We start from the raw sequence: 14,940 nt of genomic DNA, 5'->3' as shown, positions 1-14,940 counted from the left end.
GACCAAACCATCAATGGACACTGATCCACCCTCTGTTCCTTCTCTCTCCTCTGCTCCATCTGCGCAACTCCTTTCTTCACAGCGCACAGTTCCTTCGCTGCTTGAACGTTTTCCACTGCCTCCGCATGTGGACTTTTCTAACCCCTCTAGTCCGTAGGAACCCTCACCTGTGGATTTCAGGTATCTTTATCATTGCCAATCATGGCCTATTTACAGTGGAATATACGCGGCCTCAGGGGTAATCGGGGTGAGCTTCAGATGTTACTCTCCCAGTTTTCCCCTGTTGGTGTTTGCTTAGAGGAACCAAAATTACACTCTGCTGTTATCTCTCCCATCTCAGGCTATAATTTATTGTATTCTTCAGATCCTTTTCCTGATGGGACCTTTAATGAAAGTGCCCTTCTTCTACGCACTGATATTCCGTACCATCAGCTATTTGTTCGTACTTCTCTGCATTACACAGCAGCCCGTATCCACTTGCATAGGTGGTATACGCTCTGTTCTTTATATCTTTCTCCTTCTCGGGCATTATCTATTCCGGATATTGCCTTTCTTGTTTCGTCATTACCACCACCGATTCTGTTACTTGGTGATTTTAATGCCCACCATTTCCTCTGGGGGGGGTCTCACTGTGATTCCCGTGGCATTCAGTTAGAGGCTTTTCTTGCCACCCACCCCCTCCATGTTTTAAATACAGGTACTCACACCCATTTTGATCCTCGGACTCCTCGTATGTTCGTAATGCCTTTGCGAATAATCACTCAGTTTTTGCCATATTTTTTGACCTTGAGAAGGCATATGACACAACTTGGAGGTATAATATTTTGGCCCAGGCCCATTCCTTAGGCCTCCGAGGCAATCTACCATCCTTCCTTAAGAACTTTTTAACTGACAGACATTTCCGTGTTCGAGTCAATAATGTTCTTTCCCCGGACTTCGTCCAAGCTGAAGGTGTCCCTCAGGGATGTGTTCTAAGCACAACACTTTTTCTCCTTGCTATAAATGATTTGGCCTCTGTTCTTCCACCCAATATTTGGTCATCACTCTATGTTGATGACTTCGCTATTGCTTGTGGAGGCGCTGACTTTCATCTTATTGCAGTTTCTCTCCAGCATGCGGTCGACCGTGTTTCCACTTGGGCCACCACGCATGGGTTTAAATTTTCAAGTACCAAAACTCACCAAATTACTTTCACTAGACGCTCTGTTATCTCCGATCATCCTTTGTATCTCTTTAGCTCCTGTATCCCCGAACGTGATACAGTCAGGTTTCTAATACCTTCTCATACCTTCAGCCATTTCTACTTCAATCTCTTGCTACCCTCTACCCCCGTACTATCCCCTGCCCCACTGTTTTCTGTAACCTACTGATCATCCCTCCTCCCTTCTGCCATCCAATACCCTCGCTTCCTTCCCTACCCTGCAGCGCTGTATAGCCCTTGTGGCTTAGCGCTTCTTTTTGATTATAATAATAATCTGGTCCGTATTTCTCAGGGACTCCATCTATGCCCCTCGTTTCTTTCCTCAAAGTCTGCCAGAGAGTTAACACCCTTGGACTTTTCTTCTCTCAGAGAAGAACAGTATAATGTGCCTTTTACACTTCAAGAACTAGAGGCAACACTCTCAGCTTACCGATCATCGGCAGCTAGGCCCGACGACATTCATATTCGTATGCTACAACATTCACATCAGTCAGCCCTTGCAGTCCTATTATGCCTTTACAATCTTATCTGGTCACAAGGAGTTCTTCCACAGCTGTGGAAATCTGCCATTGTTCTCCCTTTCCGCAAACCAGGCACTACGGGACATGAAGCTTCCCACTATCGTCCCATTGCTCTTACCAGTGCAGTTTGCAAAGTGATGGAACGCCTGGTAAATAGACGTTTAGTGTGGTATTTAGAGACACACAACAGTCTCTCCACTCGTCAATATGGCTTTCATAAGGGATGTTCTACCATAGACCCCTTACTACGCTTGGATACGTATGCTCGTAATGCCTTTGCGAATAACCACTCAGTTATTGCCATATTTTTTGACCTTGAGAAGGCATATGACACAACTTGGAGGTATAATATTTTAGCCCAAGCCCACTCCTTAGGCCTTCGAGGCAATCTACCATCCTTCCTTAAGAACTTTTTAACTGGCAGGCATTTCCGTGTTCTGGTTAATAATGTGCTATCCCCGGACTTTATCCAAGCTGAAGGTGTCCCCCAGGGATGTGTTCTGAGCACAACACTTTTTCTCCTTGCTATTAATGATTTGGCCTCTAGTCTTCCATCAAATATTTGGTCATCACTCTATGTTGATGACTTCGCTATTGCCTGTGCAGGCGCTGACTGTCACCTCATTACAGTTTCTCTCCAGCATGCGGTCGACCGTGTTTCCAATTGGGCCACCACACATGGGTTTAAATTTTCCAGCACTAAAACCCACTAAATTACTTTCACTAGACGCTCTGTCATCTCCGATCATCCTTTGTACCTCTATGGCTCCTGTATCCCTGAACTTGATACAGTCAAGTTTCTGGGCCTCTTCTTTGACCATAGGTTATCCTGAAAACCTCACATTACCTCTCTGAAGGCAACTTGTCACAACCGGCTGAACCTTCTTAAAACCCTTGCTTATCTTTCATGTGGAGCTGATCGTTGAACCCTCCTTCGCCTACATTCAGCCCTCGTTTTATCGAAACTTGATTATAGCGACCAGATCTATTCAGCGGCATCTCCTGCTACTCTCTCTAGCCTTAACCCCATTCATCACCAAGGATTACGTTTATGCCTTGGTGCTTTTCGCTCTTCCCCTGTCGAGAGCCTGTATGCAGAAGCGAACGTTCCATCCTTATCCGATCGCCGTGATGCCCATTGCCTTCGCTACTATGTACGCTCTCATGATCTCCGCAATCCTTCCATTTATAGAATGGTCACTGATATTAGTAGACATTCTTTATTTGTTCGCCGCCCCTGTTTACTCCGTCCCTTTTCTCTTCGCCTTCATTCGCTCTCGTCTTCTCTTCAATTACCACCTTTCTATGTTCATGTAGCATCTCACTTTTCCCTACCCCCTTGGGAAGTTCCAGCTGTTCGAGTCTGCTCTTTCTCTCTCCCTTGCTCGAAAGCCCAACTGTCTACGGTCGCTTCCCGCTCTCTTTTTCTTGACCAATTCCACTCTCATTCTCATGCCATTGCTGTGTACACAGATGGATCTAAGTCTTCTGACGGCGTAGGATTTGCAGCAGTGTTTCCGGACAGCGTCGTACGAGGGCATTTACTGTCTTCGGCTAGCATTTTTACTGTTGAATTGTATGCCATCCTTGCAGCACTTATCCGTATTGCATCTATGCCTGTGTCATCATTTGTGGTTGTCTCAGACTCCCTTAGTGTTTTACAGGCTATACAGAAATTTGATACACCTCACCCCTTAGTCCTCCGTATCCAACTTTGGCTACGCCGCATCTTTACCAAGCATAAAGATATTGTTTTTTGTTGGGTCCCTGGTCATGTTGACGTACAGGGCAATGAACAGGCAGACACTGCTGTGCAGTCAGCAGTACATGACCTACCAGTTTCATATAGAGGTATTCCATTTACGGACTATTTTGCTGCAATATCTTTCCACCTTCTCACCCGTTGGCAACAGCGTTGGTCTGCTATGCTCGGCAACAAACTTCAATCTATTAAACCGAGTACATGTATATGTTACTGGCCGTCTTCTTATCACCAGTGTCGAGGTTGGGAGACTACTCTCTCTCGTCTTCGCATTGGCCATACTCGTCTTTCTCATGGATATCTCATGGAGAGGCACCCTGCTCCTCTCTGTGAGAATTTCCAAGCTCCATTATCAGTCAGCCACATTCTGTTGGACTGCCCACTTTATCAACAAGCACGCAGAATTTACCTCCGTCGTCGTCTTCGCTCCGCTGCTCTCTCTTTACCTTCCCTTCTCGCTGATGGACCCACCTTTCATCCGGACTCTCTCATTGACTTTTTGACAACAACTGACTTACTTCACAAATTGTGATACCTTCAGCCCTTTCTACTTCAATCTCTTGCTACCCTCTACCCCCGCACTATCCCCTGCCCCGCTGTTTTCTGTAACCTACTGATCATCCCTCCTCCCTTCTGCCATCCAATACCCTCGCTTCCTTCCCTACCCTGCAGTGCTGTATACCCCTTGTGGCTTAGTGCTTCTTTTTGATTATAATAGTAAGCTGGGGTATCTTTATAATAAACAAGCATTTTATGGCCTAATTATACCAGTGGTATATTCTCTTATCTTTACCATGGCATCCATGTCCTCGTACTCTTATCTGACACTCTAAGATCCTGCTTCCTGAAGAAGAAAAAATTATCTGGTTATATTTCAATTCATTGCTCCTTTTTTTGCATTCTCAAAAGAGCATTCACAAGAAAAAGTCATCTTGCATACTGTTTTCAATGTTGTATTGTGCCAATATATGTTAAGTTGGCCCATAATGCCTAGGCATAATAGAGGCTCTATTTGCATTGCAACCCACTATTGTAAATACAAAATCTCAATGTACTATATGCAAAGAAATAAAATAAATAATGATTTAGTGTTTTTTGTAGGAAGGATAACACCCCAAAGAAATTTGACTACTTCAACCAGGTGAAAAGCATCATATCACAATTCAACAAGCATAAAAATCACTCAGCAATAGACAGTCCTCTGCTCAGGATTCACTATCGTATGGGAGTTTGCCTCTTCCTGATTGCCTACAACATTGTTCAGTAAGTTTCTGAGAATTGCTAATATAATTTTCTTTCCAGTGGAGATTAAATTTGTGTTAAACATTTTGTAAGGTAGCTTTAGTAAATGAAATTCAAACAGATTTAGTATACACACCAATAGTCTTGGAAATACATATAAAAATGTGGTAAAAGTAATTTATATTAAAGAGAGGTAGATGATATTTATAGTGCATTAATAGATGCAGTTTTATTGTATATCATTTAAAGGATACAGTTCCCTTGCAGTGTTAAACATTTAGCTGGACTTGAGTCCTGGAGGTGGGAAGTACAGTGCTTCCATTCTGTAGGACGGTTTGGGATATTTGTTGTTTGGAGGGACATCTGAACTGTTGTATCTGCTTGCCTCTGACAAGACAGTGAGAGTGTGAATAATGAAAGTGTATCTTTTTCGGGGTCACCTTGCCTCGGTGGGAGACGGCCAGCATCTTATAAAAAAAATGCATTCTACCTGTGCTCATAGAGTGTGAGCTGCTGTGCCTGGGTCTTGCTTCCTGATCACTAATTCATTGGTGTCATCCTCCCAAATATGTAACCACTTGTATGTGTATGAGTACGTATATATAAAGTACTGTATACATATATGATTATAGATAAAGGTTGGAGGGAGGGGTAAAGGAGGTTTTATGGGCAAGGGGTTTCGACTTAGTGTGAGCATGTTAGATAGGAGTGAATGAAGATGAATGGTTTTTGGGACCTGACAAGCTGTTGAAGTGTGAACAGGGTAATATTTTGTGAAGGGATTCAGGGAAACTGGTTAGCCAGACTTGAGTCCTGGAAATGGGAAGTACAATGCCTGCACTTTAACCCCTTGACTGTCGCAACCCCAAATCCTGAGTTGTTTCCTGGTGTCGCAAAATTTCCAAAGAAAAAAGAATATTTTTTATGAAATGATAGAGAATCTTTTCCCGATTGTAATGACACCAAAAGAACGAAATTTGATGGAAAACTGACAGAATTACACTCTTGTGAAGTTAGCAAGCTCGGCGATATTTACGAATCTGCGATTTCGCCCACTTTGAGTTGAGCCCTATTTTCGGTTAATTCCATTGTTCCAGTCGACCAAACTCATAGCTATTTCTTTAGAACTCCATTTTTTTCTATCGCTTGAGTACAAGAAACTGCTCATTTACCCATTTCAGCTACCCAGTAACGTGGTCAGAAATTTGCAATTTGGCCAGTTTCATGAAAATTAAAAAAATGACAATTTCAAAATAGGGTCCAGAATGAACAATGCAGACATTCCTGGCTCTAAAATAACATTTTCTTTGTTCATCAGTCACATCTCCAGGCCCCTCTGATATTACTCTTGCTTTCTATTCTGAATTTTTATTCAAACAAAAAATAAAAGATTTACTGTTATGCAGACTACTTCAATATTGTAATAATTGTATAAATAATGTCAACCCATTCATGACTGCATATTAAAATGGCTACTTGGACATTTATTGGAAAATGACATCATTTGTTTACTTTTGAACATCGGCAAAAATCAAACATTTTCACTTCTTTGAGCTCCATTTCAAGGTTCTTTTCATAGTAAAACCAATCAAAATCACATCTATTTCTATAATATGTTTTCCATTCTATCAAATGAGACCAAGAAAACGAGTATACAACCATAAATACTATATGAAAATAGACCACAAAGTCGGCATTTTAATTGAAAAAAATGGTCGTTTTTTTTTTCTCATGCACTGCGTGCTGCAGGTTTTTTTTATATTGTGCACACTGACCATACAGACCCATTCTCTCACATGTGGGCTTACCAGCTTTCTGCTTGATTTGAAGTTGCTAGAATTTATGAGTATATATACGTCAAAAACGGTGGCTTGTAAGGCATATATATACAACCAAAACAGTTAAAGGAGGGGGTTGGGATATTGGCAGTTTGGAAGGACATCTGAACTGTCGTATCTGAGCACCTCTGCAAAGACAGTGATTATGTATGAGCAATTGTGAAAGTGTTAAATGATGATGAAAGTTTTTTCTTTGTTTTTTTTTTTCTTTTTTGGCTACCCTGCCTTGGTGGAAGATGGCCAATGTGTTAAAAAAAAAAAATTGGTGCAGATGTACAGTATGTACATACAGTGGAACCTCAAATATCGAACTTAATCCGTTCCAGGAGGTAGTTCTAAATTCGAAAAGTCTGAAAAGTGAAGCAATATTTCCCATAAGAAATAATGGAAATACAATTAATCCATTCCAGAAACCCAAAAATATTCACAAAAACATACATTTTATAGAGATTAATTACAGTTTTATATACACACAACAAATACTATAGTGTTCAATTATGTATATAAATATAAAATAACATTTTTACTTGCCTTTATTGAAGATTGGTGATGGCATCTGGAAGATAGGGAGGAGGAGAGGGAGTTGGGGTTAGTGTTTGGAAGGAGAATCCCCCTCCATGAGGACTTCGGGTAAAGCCCTCTCTGGGGTTACTTCCCTTCTGTCTTTTAATGCCACTAGGACCAGCTTGAGAGTCACTGGACCCCTGTCTCACAAAATAACTGCCCACAGTCCTCTATTTCTGGCACCTCTTTAACATTTCCCTAAAATGGGACATGGTTTTGTCACTGAACTTGTTGCAAAGATGGCTTGTTTGAGCTTGCTCAGGGTGGTACTTCTGCACAAACATTTGGACATCATTCCACTTGGCACAAATCTCCTTAATCTTTGAAGAAGGCACCTCATCCACTCCCTTTTCCTCCTCCTCTGAACCAAGGTCCTCAGCTGTAGTCTGATACTGCTCCAGGTGAAGCTCTTGGTTAGCTCTTCCCTGTGGTCCTCCACCAACTCTTCCACATCCTCGCCACTCGCCTCCAGCCCCAGGGTGTTCCCCAATGCCACAATAGAGTCCACAACAGGCAGAGGGTCAGCTGGGTCAGGGTCAAGGTCAGGGTCAGCCTCAAACCCTTCAAAATCCCTCTTTTGGACACAATCTGGCCACAATTGTCTCCAAGTGGAGTTTGAAGTCCTGGAAGGCACTCCCTCCCAAGCCTTACCTATGAGGCTTATGGAGCTGTAGATATTGAAGTGATTCCTCCAGGACTTGCTTAGTGTCAACTTGGTGTCTGTGGTCACTTCAAAGGACTTTTCAAACACTGCTTTTGTGTAGAGTTTTTTGAACTTAGAAATGACCTGCTGGTGAATGGGCTGGAGGAGAGGAGTGGTGTTAGGAGGCAAGAACTTCACTGTTATAAAACTGAAGTCCCTAGACAAGAGGTCAAATAAGTTTGGAGGATGAGCAGGAGCATTGTCCATTAACAGGAGGCACGTGAGTGGCAAATTATTGTCTAGGTGGTATTTTCTCACTTGGGGCCAAACACTTCATGGATCCACTCTTTGAAAATTTGCCTTGTTACCCATGCCTTATTATTTGCTTTCCACAAGACACATAACTTGTTCTTTACGACATTGTTTTTCTTAAATACACTGGGATTTTCTGAATGATACACAAGTAAAGGCTTCACTTTAACCCTTAAACGGTCCAAAGAGATCGACGTTCAAATTCGTAGTGCTACAAAAGTAGATCTACTTTTTTTTACATATTTTCAAATATAACAAAAAAAATGTAGATAAAAGTTTTTTTACACGTTTTCAAATGTAAAACAAAAAAGATCTATATTTTTTTTACATTCAGATGTTGAAAAAACGTATATATACGTTTGGACCATTTAAGGGTTAAAATTACCACTAGCATTAGCACAGAATAGCCTGTCTTTCATAGGCTTGTGTCCTGGGAGTGCCTTTTCCTCCTGAGTAATGTAGGTCCTCTTTGGCATTTTTTTTCAAAAACAGGCTGTTTCGTCACAAATGAACACCTGTTGGGGTTGGAATTTTTCAGTGTATGTACCCCTTAAACTCCTTCACAAACTTCTCAGCCACCCGCTTGTCTGAACTGGCATACACAATGTTGCCTTACAACATTGTGTATGCCACTACGCTTCTTAAATCTGTCAAACCAGCCTCTTCTGGCCTTAAATTCACTATCAGCACTGGTTTCAGTAGTTTTCTGTATCAGATCGGCATACAACTTCCTTGCCTTTTTGCAGATAATGGTCTCTGAAACACTATCACCTGAAATCTCTTTATCCTTGATCCACACCAGCAACAACTTCTTAACCTGATCGATTGTCTGTGGTCTTTTTTTGGTTAGCATATTAACACCTTTTGCAACATCAGCTTCCTTGATTTGTTCTTTCTTTGCCAGAATAGAACCGATGGTCGACTTGTTTTTCCCATACATCCTGGCAAGCTCAACAAGTCTCGCACCACTCTCATACTTCTGTATTATTTCCTTCTTCACATCTATGGTGTTTCTTAGTTTCTTTACCACAGGGGTACCACTAGCAAGTTTCTTTGGACCCATGGTAGCTTATTTCACAGTCCCATAAGCACTAAACACAATGAAATAATCATAAAATGTTTGAATGAGAGCACAGGTTAGTGTTCACTCAAGCATCAACAAAACCAGACTGGCTCACGGCGCCTGTGCAGGGACGCAGACAGAGCGGGCTGCCGAACAGGTCCAGTACTTGGCGGTTTGAAAATAGGGGTAAGTCCAGTAATGGGGACAAAGCTGGTTCGAAAAAAGCGTTCGATTTTCGAAGAGTTCGATAAGTGATATGTTTGAAATTTGAGGTTCCACTGTATTATAAAGTTTCCAGTGATTGTAAAGTAATTTTAATCACTTTGAGATACACAGCATAGATATGAATAAATTATAGTTTATCTGTCATCTAAGGCCCATAGTATGCACAGTATTTTGGCAGTAACTTATAACTGTAAAATTTGAAGTTATCAATGGAGTGTAATAGAAAATTTGGTACACTGAACATTAAATAATACAGTATAGTTTTGACACTAAGACCAGAAATATTCTTTTAATGCTAATAAAAAATCTTTTTATGAATGAATTGTCTTTTTAATAATTAAATGGTTACTTCATGTAACTAAGTATATTTTTATTTTTTTATCAGGAGCAATTGGTTTTTAGGAGAAAGTATCTATTGTGTATATGGTAATAATGCTGAACATGTCAGCAGCTTTGCAGTCAGGAACTACTGTCTGTCTTACTCCTACATCTGTGAGGTATGTGGCTCTCTCTGGACAAAATCCTGACATCACTTCATTACCAGGTTTTCTAATGCTGTAAAGAGGTACGAAGATTATTATTTTTGTTCTAAAGAGGTACAAAGATTATTATTTGTTTGCCTGAAATGTTCTGCATATGAAGGAGCTTTTGGCATGTATGCCCAAATATCATACCCCTTTGTACAAACATAGTATCATGCTGAAATAAAATTATTGTTATTAATTTTGTTCTATAGAGGTACAAAGATTATTATTTTCACAAGACAATGCTGAATCATTGGATCATTCACTGCCAAATGGTAAAAATGCTTATATTGTGGGGTAGAGGAATACAGTGTAATACAATTATATTTCTTTTCTGCAGTATGCAAGGTGTAGTTTACATGTAATAAAATACAGCCTCTCCTCACATAGCAACGTAGTACTTGTTTACTGACAACTTGGACTTACGATGGACTCTCTGAGCAGTATACATACCTAAATAATGTATATTAGAGCTGATTTCCTCTATTCTGTTTATTATAATATACAGTACACTACTATATAAATATTTAAAAATACAGTGGGCCCCCGCTTAACGATCACCTCCAAATGCGACCAATTATGTAAGTGTATTTATGTAAGTGCATTTGTACGTGTATGTTTGGGGGTCTGAAATGGACTAATCTACTTCACAATATTCCTTATGGGAAAAAATTCGGTCAGTACTGGCACCTGAACATACTACTGGAATGAAAAAAGTTCGTTAACCGGGGGTCCACTGTATACTAAAAATGTTATGAATGGTCAAGACGTGACATTAAAACACCACAAAAGATGGTTGATACAAACCCACTACCATTATGGTATGCTCCTTGCTTAGCGATGAATTCATTTACCGACGTGGTCTTAGGAACGGAACTGTCATTGAGGAGAGACTGTAGTAATAAAATACTGTTAAACACACAAGAATGCCACAAGCATGCATCTGCAACATTTAACAAGATTAGAGCAATAACTAATTATTGTAGTGTTTGAAAGACATTGTTAGTCATGGAGTTAGGCGAAATGAAATTTTATACATTATTTTATTCAGCATGCTTAACACAAATTTTTTACACAATTTTAGTTATACTTTTTATATCCTATGTAAATGCTGCAGCGAGGAAGAGGCTGGAAGCAGTGGATATTTTGTGTCTAAGGGCAATGTGTAGTGTAAATATTATGTAGAGAATTCATAATGTGGAAATTTGGAGGTGTGGAGTTACTAAAAGTATTGGTCATTTAGAGAGGATGGAGCAAAATAGGAAGACTTGGAGGGTGTATAAACTTAGTGGAAGTAAAAAAAAAGTTTTGTATGCAAGGGGCTTGGTCATACAGCAGGCATGTGTGAGTGTGTTAGATTAGAGTGAATGGAGATAAATGGTTTTTAGGACCTGATGAGCTGTTGGAGGGTGAGCAGGGTAATATTTTGTGAAGGGATTCAGGGAAACCAGTTAGCTGGACTTGAGTCCAGGAGGTGGGAAGTACAGTGCCTGCACTTTAGAGGAGGGATTTGGAATATTGGCTGTTAGGACTGACATCTGAACTGTTGTATCTGGGCACCTTTGCAAAGACAGTAATTGTGTGAATGATGATGAAAGTGTTGAATGATGGTGAAAATGTTTCATTTTTTGGGTCTCACTACCTTGGCGGGAGATAGCGGACATGTTGACAAAAAAGTTTATTTTTATTGACACTTAGTCCTTGTAGTATGTAGCTTAATCATTTATTACAAGATACATACCCATTTGAATTTTGTTAGTTGCTTTATCACATTAGTATTACCTGGTGAGCACTCGGGTAGAAATGGTGTCATTTATCTGTGTATGTACATTTACTTTATATATGTAACTTTAGTTTTACCTCTGAAGTATGTAGTTCATGTAAATAAAAAAAAAATTAAAGAAATAAGTCACTTTAACTTTTTTTTTTTTTAATGAATAATATCTTTATTTCTTTAAGTACAAGGTATACAGGCCTAGCTGACATCAGTAACATACTACTATATAGAAAGCCGCTTATTATGAAGAGCATTTCAGGCAAATTAGGTAAATTTGGTCCTAACATGCGACCCACACTGATCGACTAACACCCAGGTACCCATTTTATACTGATGGGTGAACAGGGACAGCAGGTGTCTTATGGAAATACATCCTAATGTTATAATAGCTCCTAATGACTGGATTAAATTTTCTTTTTATTTAGTGCCCCTTGTGTACCACCCACTTCATACTCTTCATATGAGTGTCTTATTTATTGTTACAATCACTTAGAGACAGAGACCATATGAACAATCAATTAGTTATTGCCTTATTTGTTTTAAGACAGGCTTAAGTTTGCAGGGGGAAATGCTCTGCATACTAAGGGGCTTTCTACATGCACTCCTGAATGTTACTCACCTCTCTACACACATTGTAACATGCTGAAATAAAGCATCTTTAATCTTGTTTCTCAGATTGATGAGGTTACCACAACTGCTGGAAAAGACACCTGTTCTCGTCGATACATCTTATTTTATCGCTGGTTACACCATGCTTTTTTACTTATTGCTGGCATTTATTACATTCCACGAATGATTGCCAAGAGAGCAGAAAATCCACGCTTAAAGAAACTCCTAGCTGATCTGGCTCTAGGACAGAACAGGTGAGATAAAATGAAGAGACTTTTGTAGTTTTTGTTGAAGACTAACACATTTTGTTTTTGGGTCATCTAATGTACAGTTGTAATTAATATGATTTCCCATGATAGTGTACAGGATTTTCATTGAATTGGATTTTTCTCATTAATAGTTTCTATATGAATACCTACTGTACACAGTGTTTTAGGGCTGCACCAAAGGAACCATCATATTAGCATTATGGGGTCTGTTTAATACAAGAGTTGTACATTTTGTATTAAAACTTGTACACTTCTAATGGACACATAAGTACAGTAAATGTCTTTAGGTTAATAAGGCAGCAGTGTTGCAGATGTATAGATTAGATGGTAGGTTACTAAAAACAGTAGAGAATTCTTATCCAGAAAATGAGTATCAACTTGTGTAGGAGAGACGGGGACTTTCTCAGTGAAAGTAGGACTTAGGGAAGCATGATGTCACCTTTATCATATTTATAGATGATGTAAAAGAAGAAAATGCTAGGGTGTTGGGGAGAGGTGTGGGATTAAAAGAATTGGATACAAAATGAGTTGGCCTAGTGCTTGTGAAAGAAAATAAGTTGCAAATGTTGGTGGAAAGATTTAGAAGGTTATGTAAAAGAGGAAATTAAGAGTGAGTGTAGAAAAGAGCAAGTAGATGAGTCTGGGCACAATGAAAGATTGGATATCAGATTGGGAGGAGTGAGTATGGAGAAGGTGGATGTATTTGGATAATTTTTAATGGACATGTAAACAGGTGAGCCTATGAAAGATAAGATGAAGCATAAAATAGATGAGGGGGAAGAAGGTAGGTGGTGTGTTGAGATGCCCATGGAAAGAAAAGCTTATGGAGAAAAAATTGATATTGAAATGTTTATTTCTCTGGAAAGATTACATTGTATGGTTTACATATTATAGAATATTAATTACTAAGAAGGCCCTTAGCAGGCCTAGGCATTTCTGGCAGACTAATACTAATTCTTAATTGATATTGACATGGGTTATGGAGCATGCTGATATTAAAGTTAGGTAACTGTGGTGATTAAATAGATTTACAATAGTTTACCTGGAGAGAGCTCCGGGGTTCAATGCCCCAGCAGCCCGGTCTGTGACCAGGCCTCGTGGTGCTTGTCCAGTACCTGCTTGAAGACAGCCAGGGGTCTCTTGATAATTCCCCTTATGTATGCTGGGAGGCAGTTGAACAGTCTTGGGCCCCTGACACTTATTGTGTTGTCTCTTAACTTGCTAGTGACACCCCTGTTTCGTTGGGGGGATGTTGCATCGTCTGCCGAGTCTTTTGCTTATGTAGAGAGTGATTTTCGTGTGCAAGTTTGGTACTAGTCCCTCTAGGATTTTCCAGGTGTATATAATTATGTATCTCTCCTGCCTGTGTTCCAGGGAGTACAGGTTCAGGAGCTTCAAGCGCTCCCAGTAATTGAGGTGTTTTATCTCCGTTATGCGTGCCGTGAAGGTTCTCTACATTTTCTAGGTCAACAATTTCACCTGCCTTGAAAGGTGCTGTTAAATGTGCAGCAATATTCCAGCTTAGATAGAACAAACAACCTGAAGAGTGTCATCATGGGCTTGGCATCCCTAGTTTTGAAGGTTCTCATTATCCATCCTGTCATTTTTGTAGCAGATGTGATTGTTACAATGTTATGGTCCTTGAAGGTGAGATCCTCTGACTGATCACTCCCAGGTAGTTTAGAACATTTAAGAATATAACAGTTTGTAAATTTAGTAATGAGAATAGTTTTGTCTTGGCATGATTCACAGTTTCTATTAAAGCACCTATATTGGAGTATCTCAGGCAAACTTAGGAGTACGTATAGGGATACCAACTTTTCATATGGATGAGTCATGGACTTTGGACTTGTCATATAAGTTAGCAGCAGTAGAGAAATGTTTGAGAGCAATGTGTGGTGTAAATATTATGCAGAGAATTCAGAGCATAGACATTAGAAGACATGGAGTCATCAAGGATATAATTCACAGGGGCTGAGGAATGGGTGTTGAGGTTTGCTCATTTAGAGAGGATGGAGAACAACAGGATGATAAGGGTGTATAAATCTGTTGAGTGGAAGGAAGAGGGTATAGGTGTTCTAGGAATGGTTAGGAGGAGATGGTAAATTAAGTTTGAAGTGCCATTAAATCAAACTTGAGTGGAGGCAGGTGGTTTCTGTGACTGCTGATAGAATGTGAGCAAGATAACATTTATGAAGGGAATGGGGAAATTGCTTAGCCAGGTGGTGAGTACATTGCCTGTTCTGAGGGGTAAGGATATTGCAGTTAAGATGGTGATCAGAACTGTGATGTCAGCACTTCTGGCAAGACACCAATTATGATTGACAGTAAATGAGTTTCCTCTTTTCTTTTCTTTTTTTTTTAGCCACCCTACTTGGTGGGAAGTGGTC

The 14,940-nt window shown here is 40.0% G+C and overlaps 2 protein-coding genes across 4 annotated transcripts in view; both read left to right on the top strand.

Annotated features, from left to right (window-relative positions):
* LOC128693724 (V-type proton ATPase 116 kDa subunit a 1) overlaps positions 1–14,940 on the top strand; it is a 120,562-nt gene that overhangs the window by 34,372 nt on the left and 71,250 nt on the right. The gene's annotated exons all lie outside the window — the stretch shown is intronic.
* Positions 1–14,940, top strand: part of LOC128693727 (uncharacterized) — a 37,653-nt gene that overhangs the window by 7,644 nt on the left and 15,069 nt on the right. For 2 of the 3 annotated variants that reach the window (XM_053783559.2, XM_070091121.1), the window contains 3 exons: positions 4,574–4,747; positions 9,757–9,868; positions 12,348–12,535. In XM_053783559.2, the coding sequence (XP_053639534.1) occupies positions 4,574–4,747; positions 9,757–9,868; positions 12,348–12,535 (474 nt within the window). The remainder of the gene's footprint in view (positions 1–4,573; positions 4,748–9,756; positions 9,869–12,347; positions 12,536–14,940) is intronic. The other variant, XM_053783560.2, reaches the window with a different exon arrangement.

The sequence above is a fragment of the Cherax quadricarinatus genome, chromosome 34, assembly GCF_038502225.1.
Source record: "Cherax quadricarinatus isolate ZL_2023a chromosome 34, ASM3850222v1, whole genome shotgun sequence".
In the NCBI taxonomy this organism is placed as follows: Eukaryota; Metazoa; Arthropoda; class Malacostraca; order Decapoda; family Parastacidae; genus Cherax; species Cherax quadricarinatus.
Note: the sequence above shows the minus strand (reverse complement) of the source record. Positions and strands in the feature narration are given on the sequence as shown.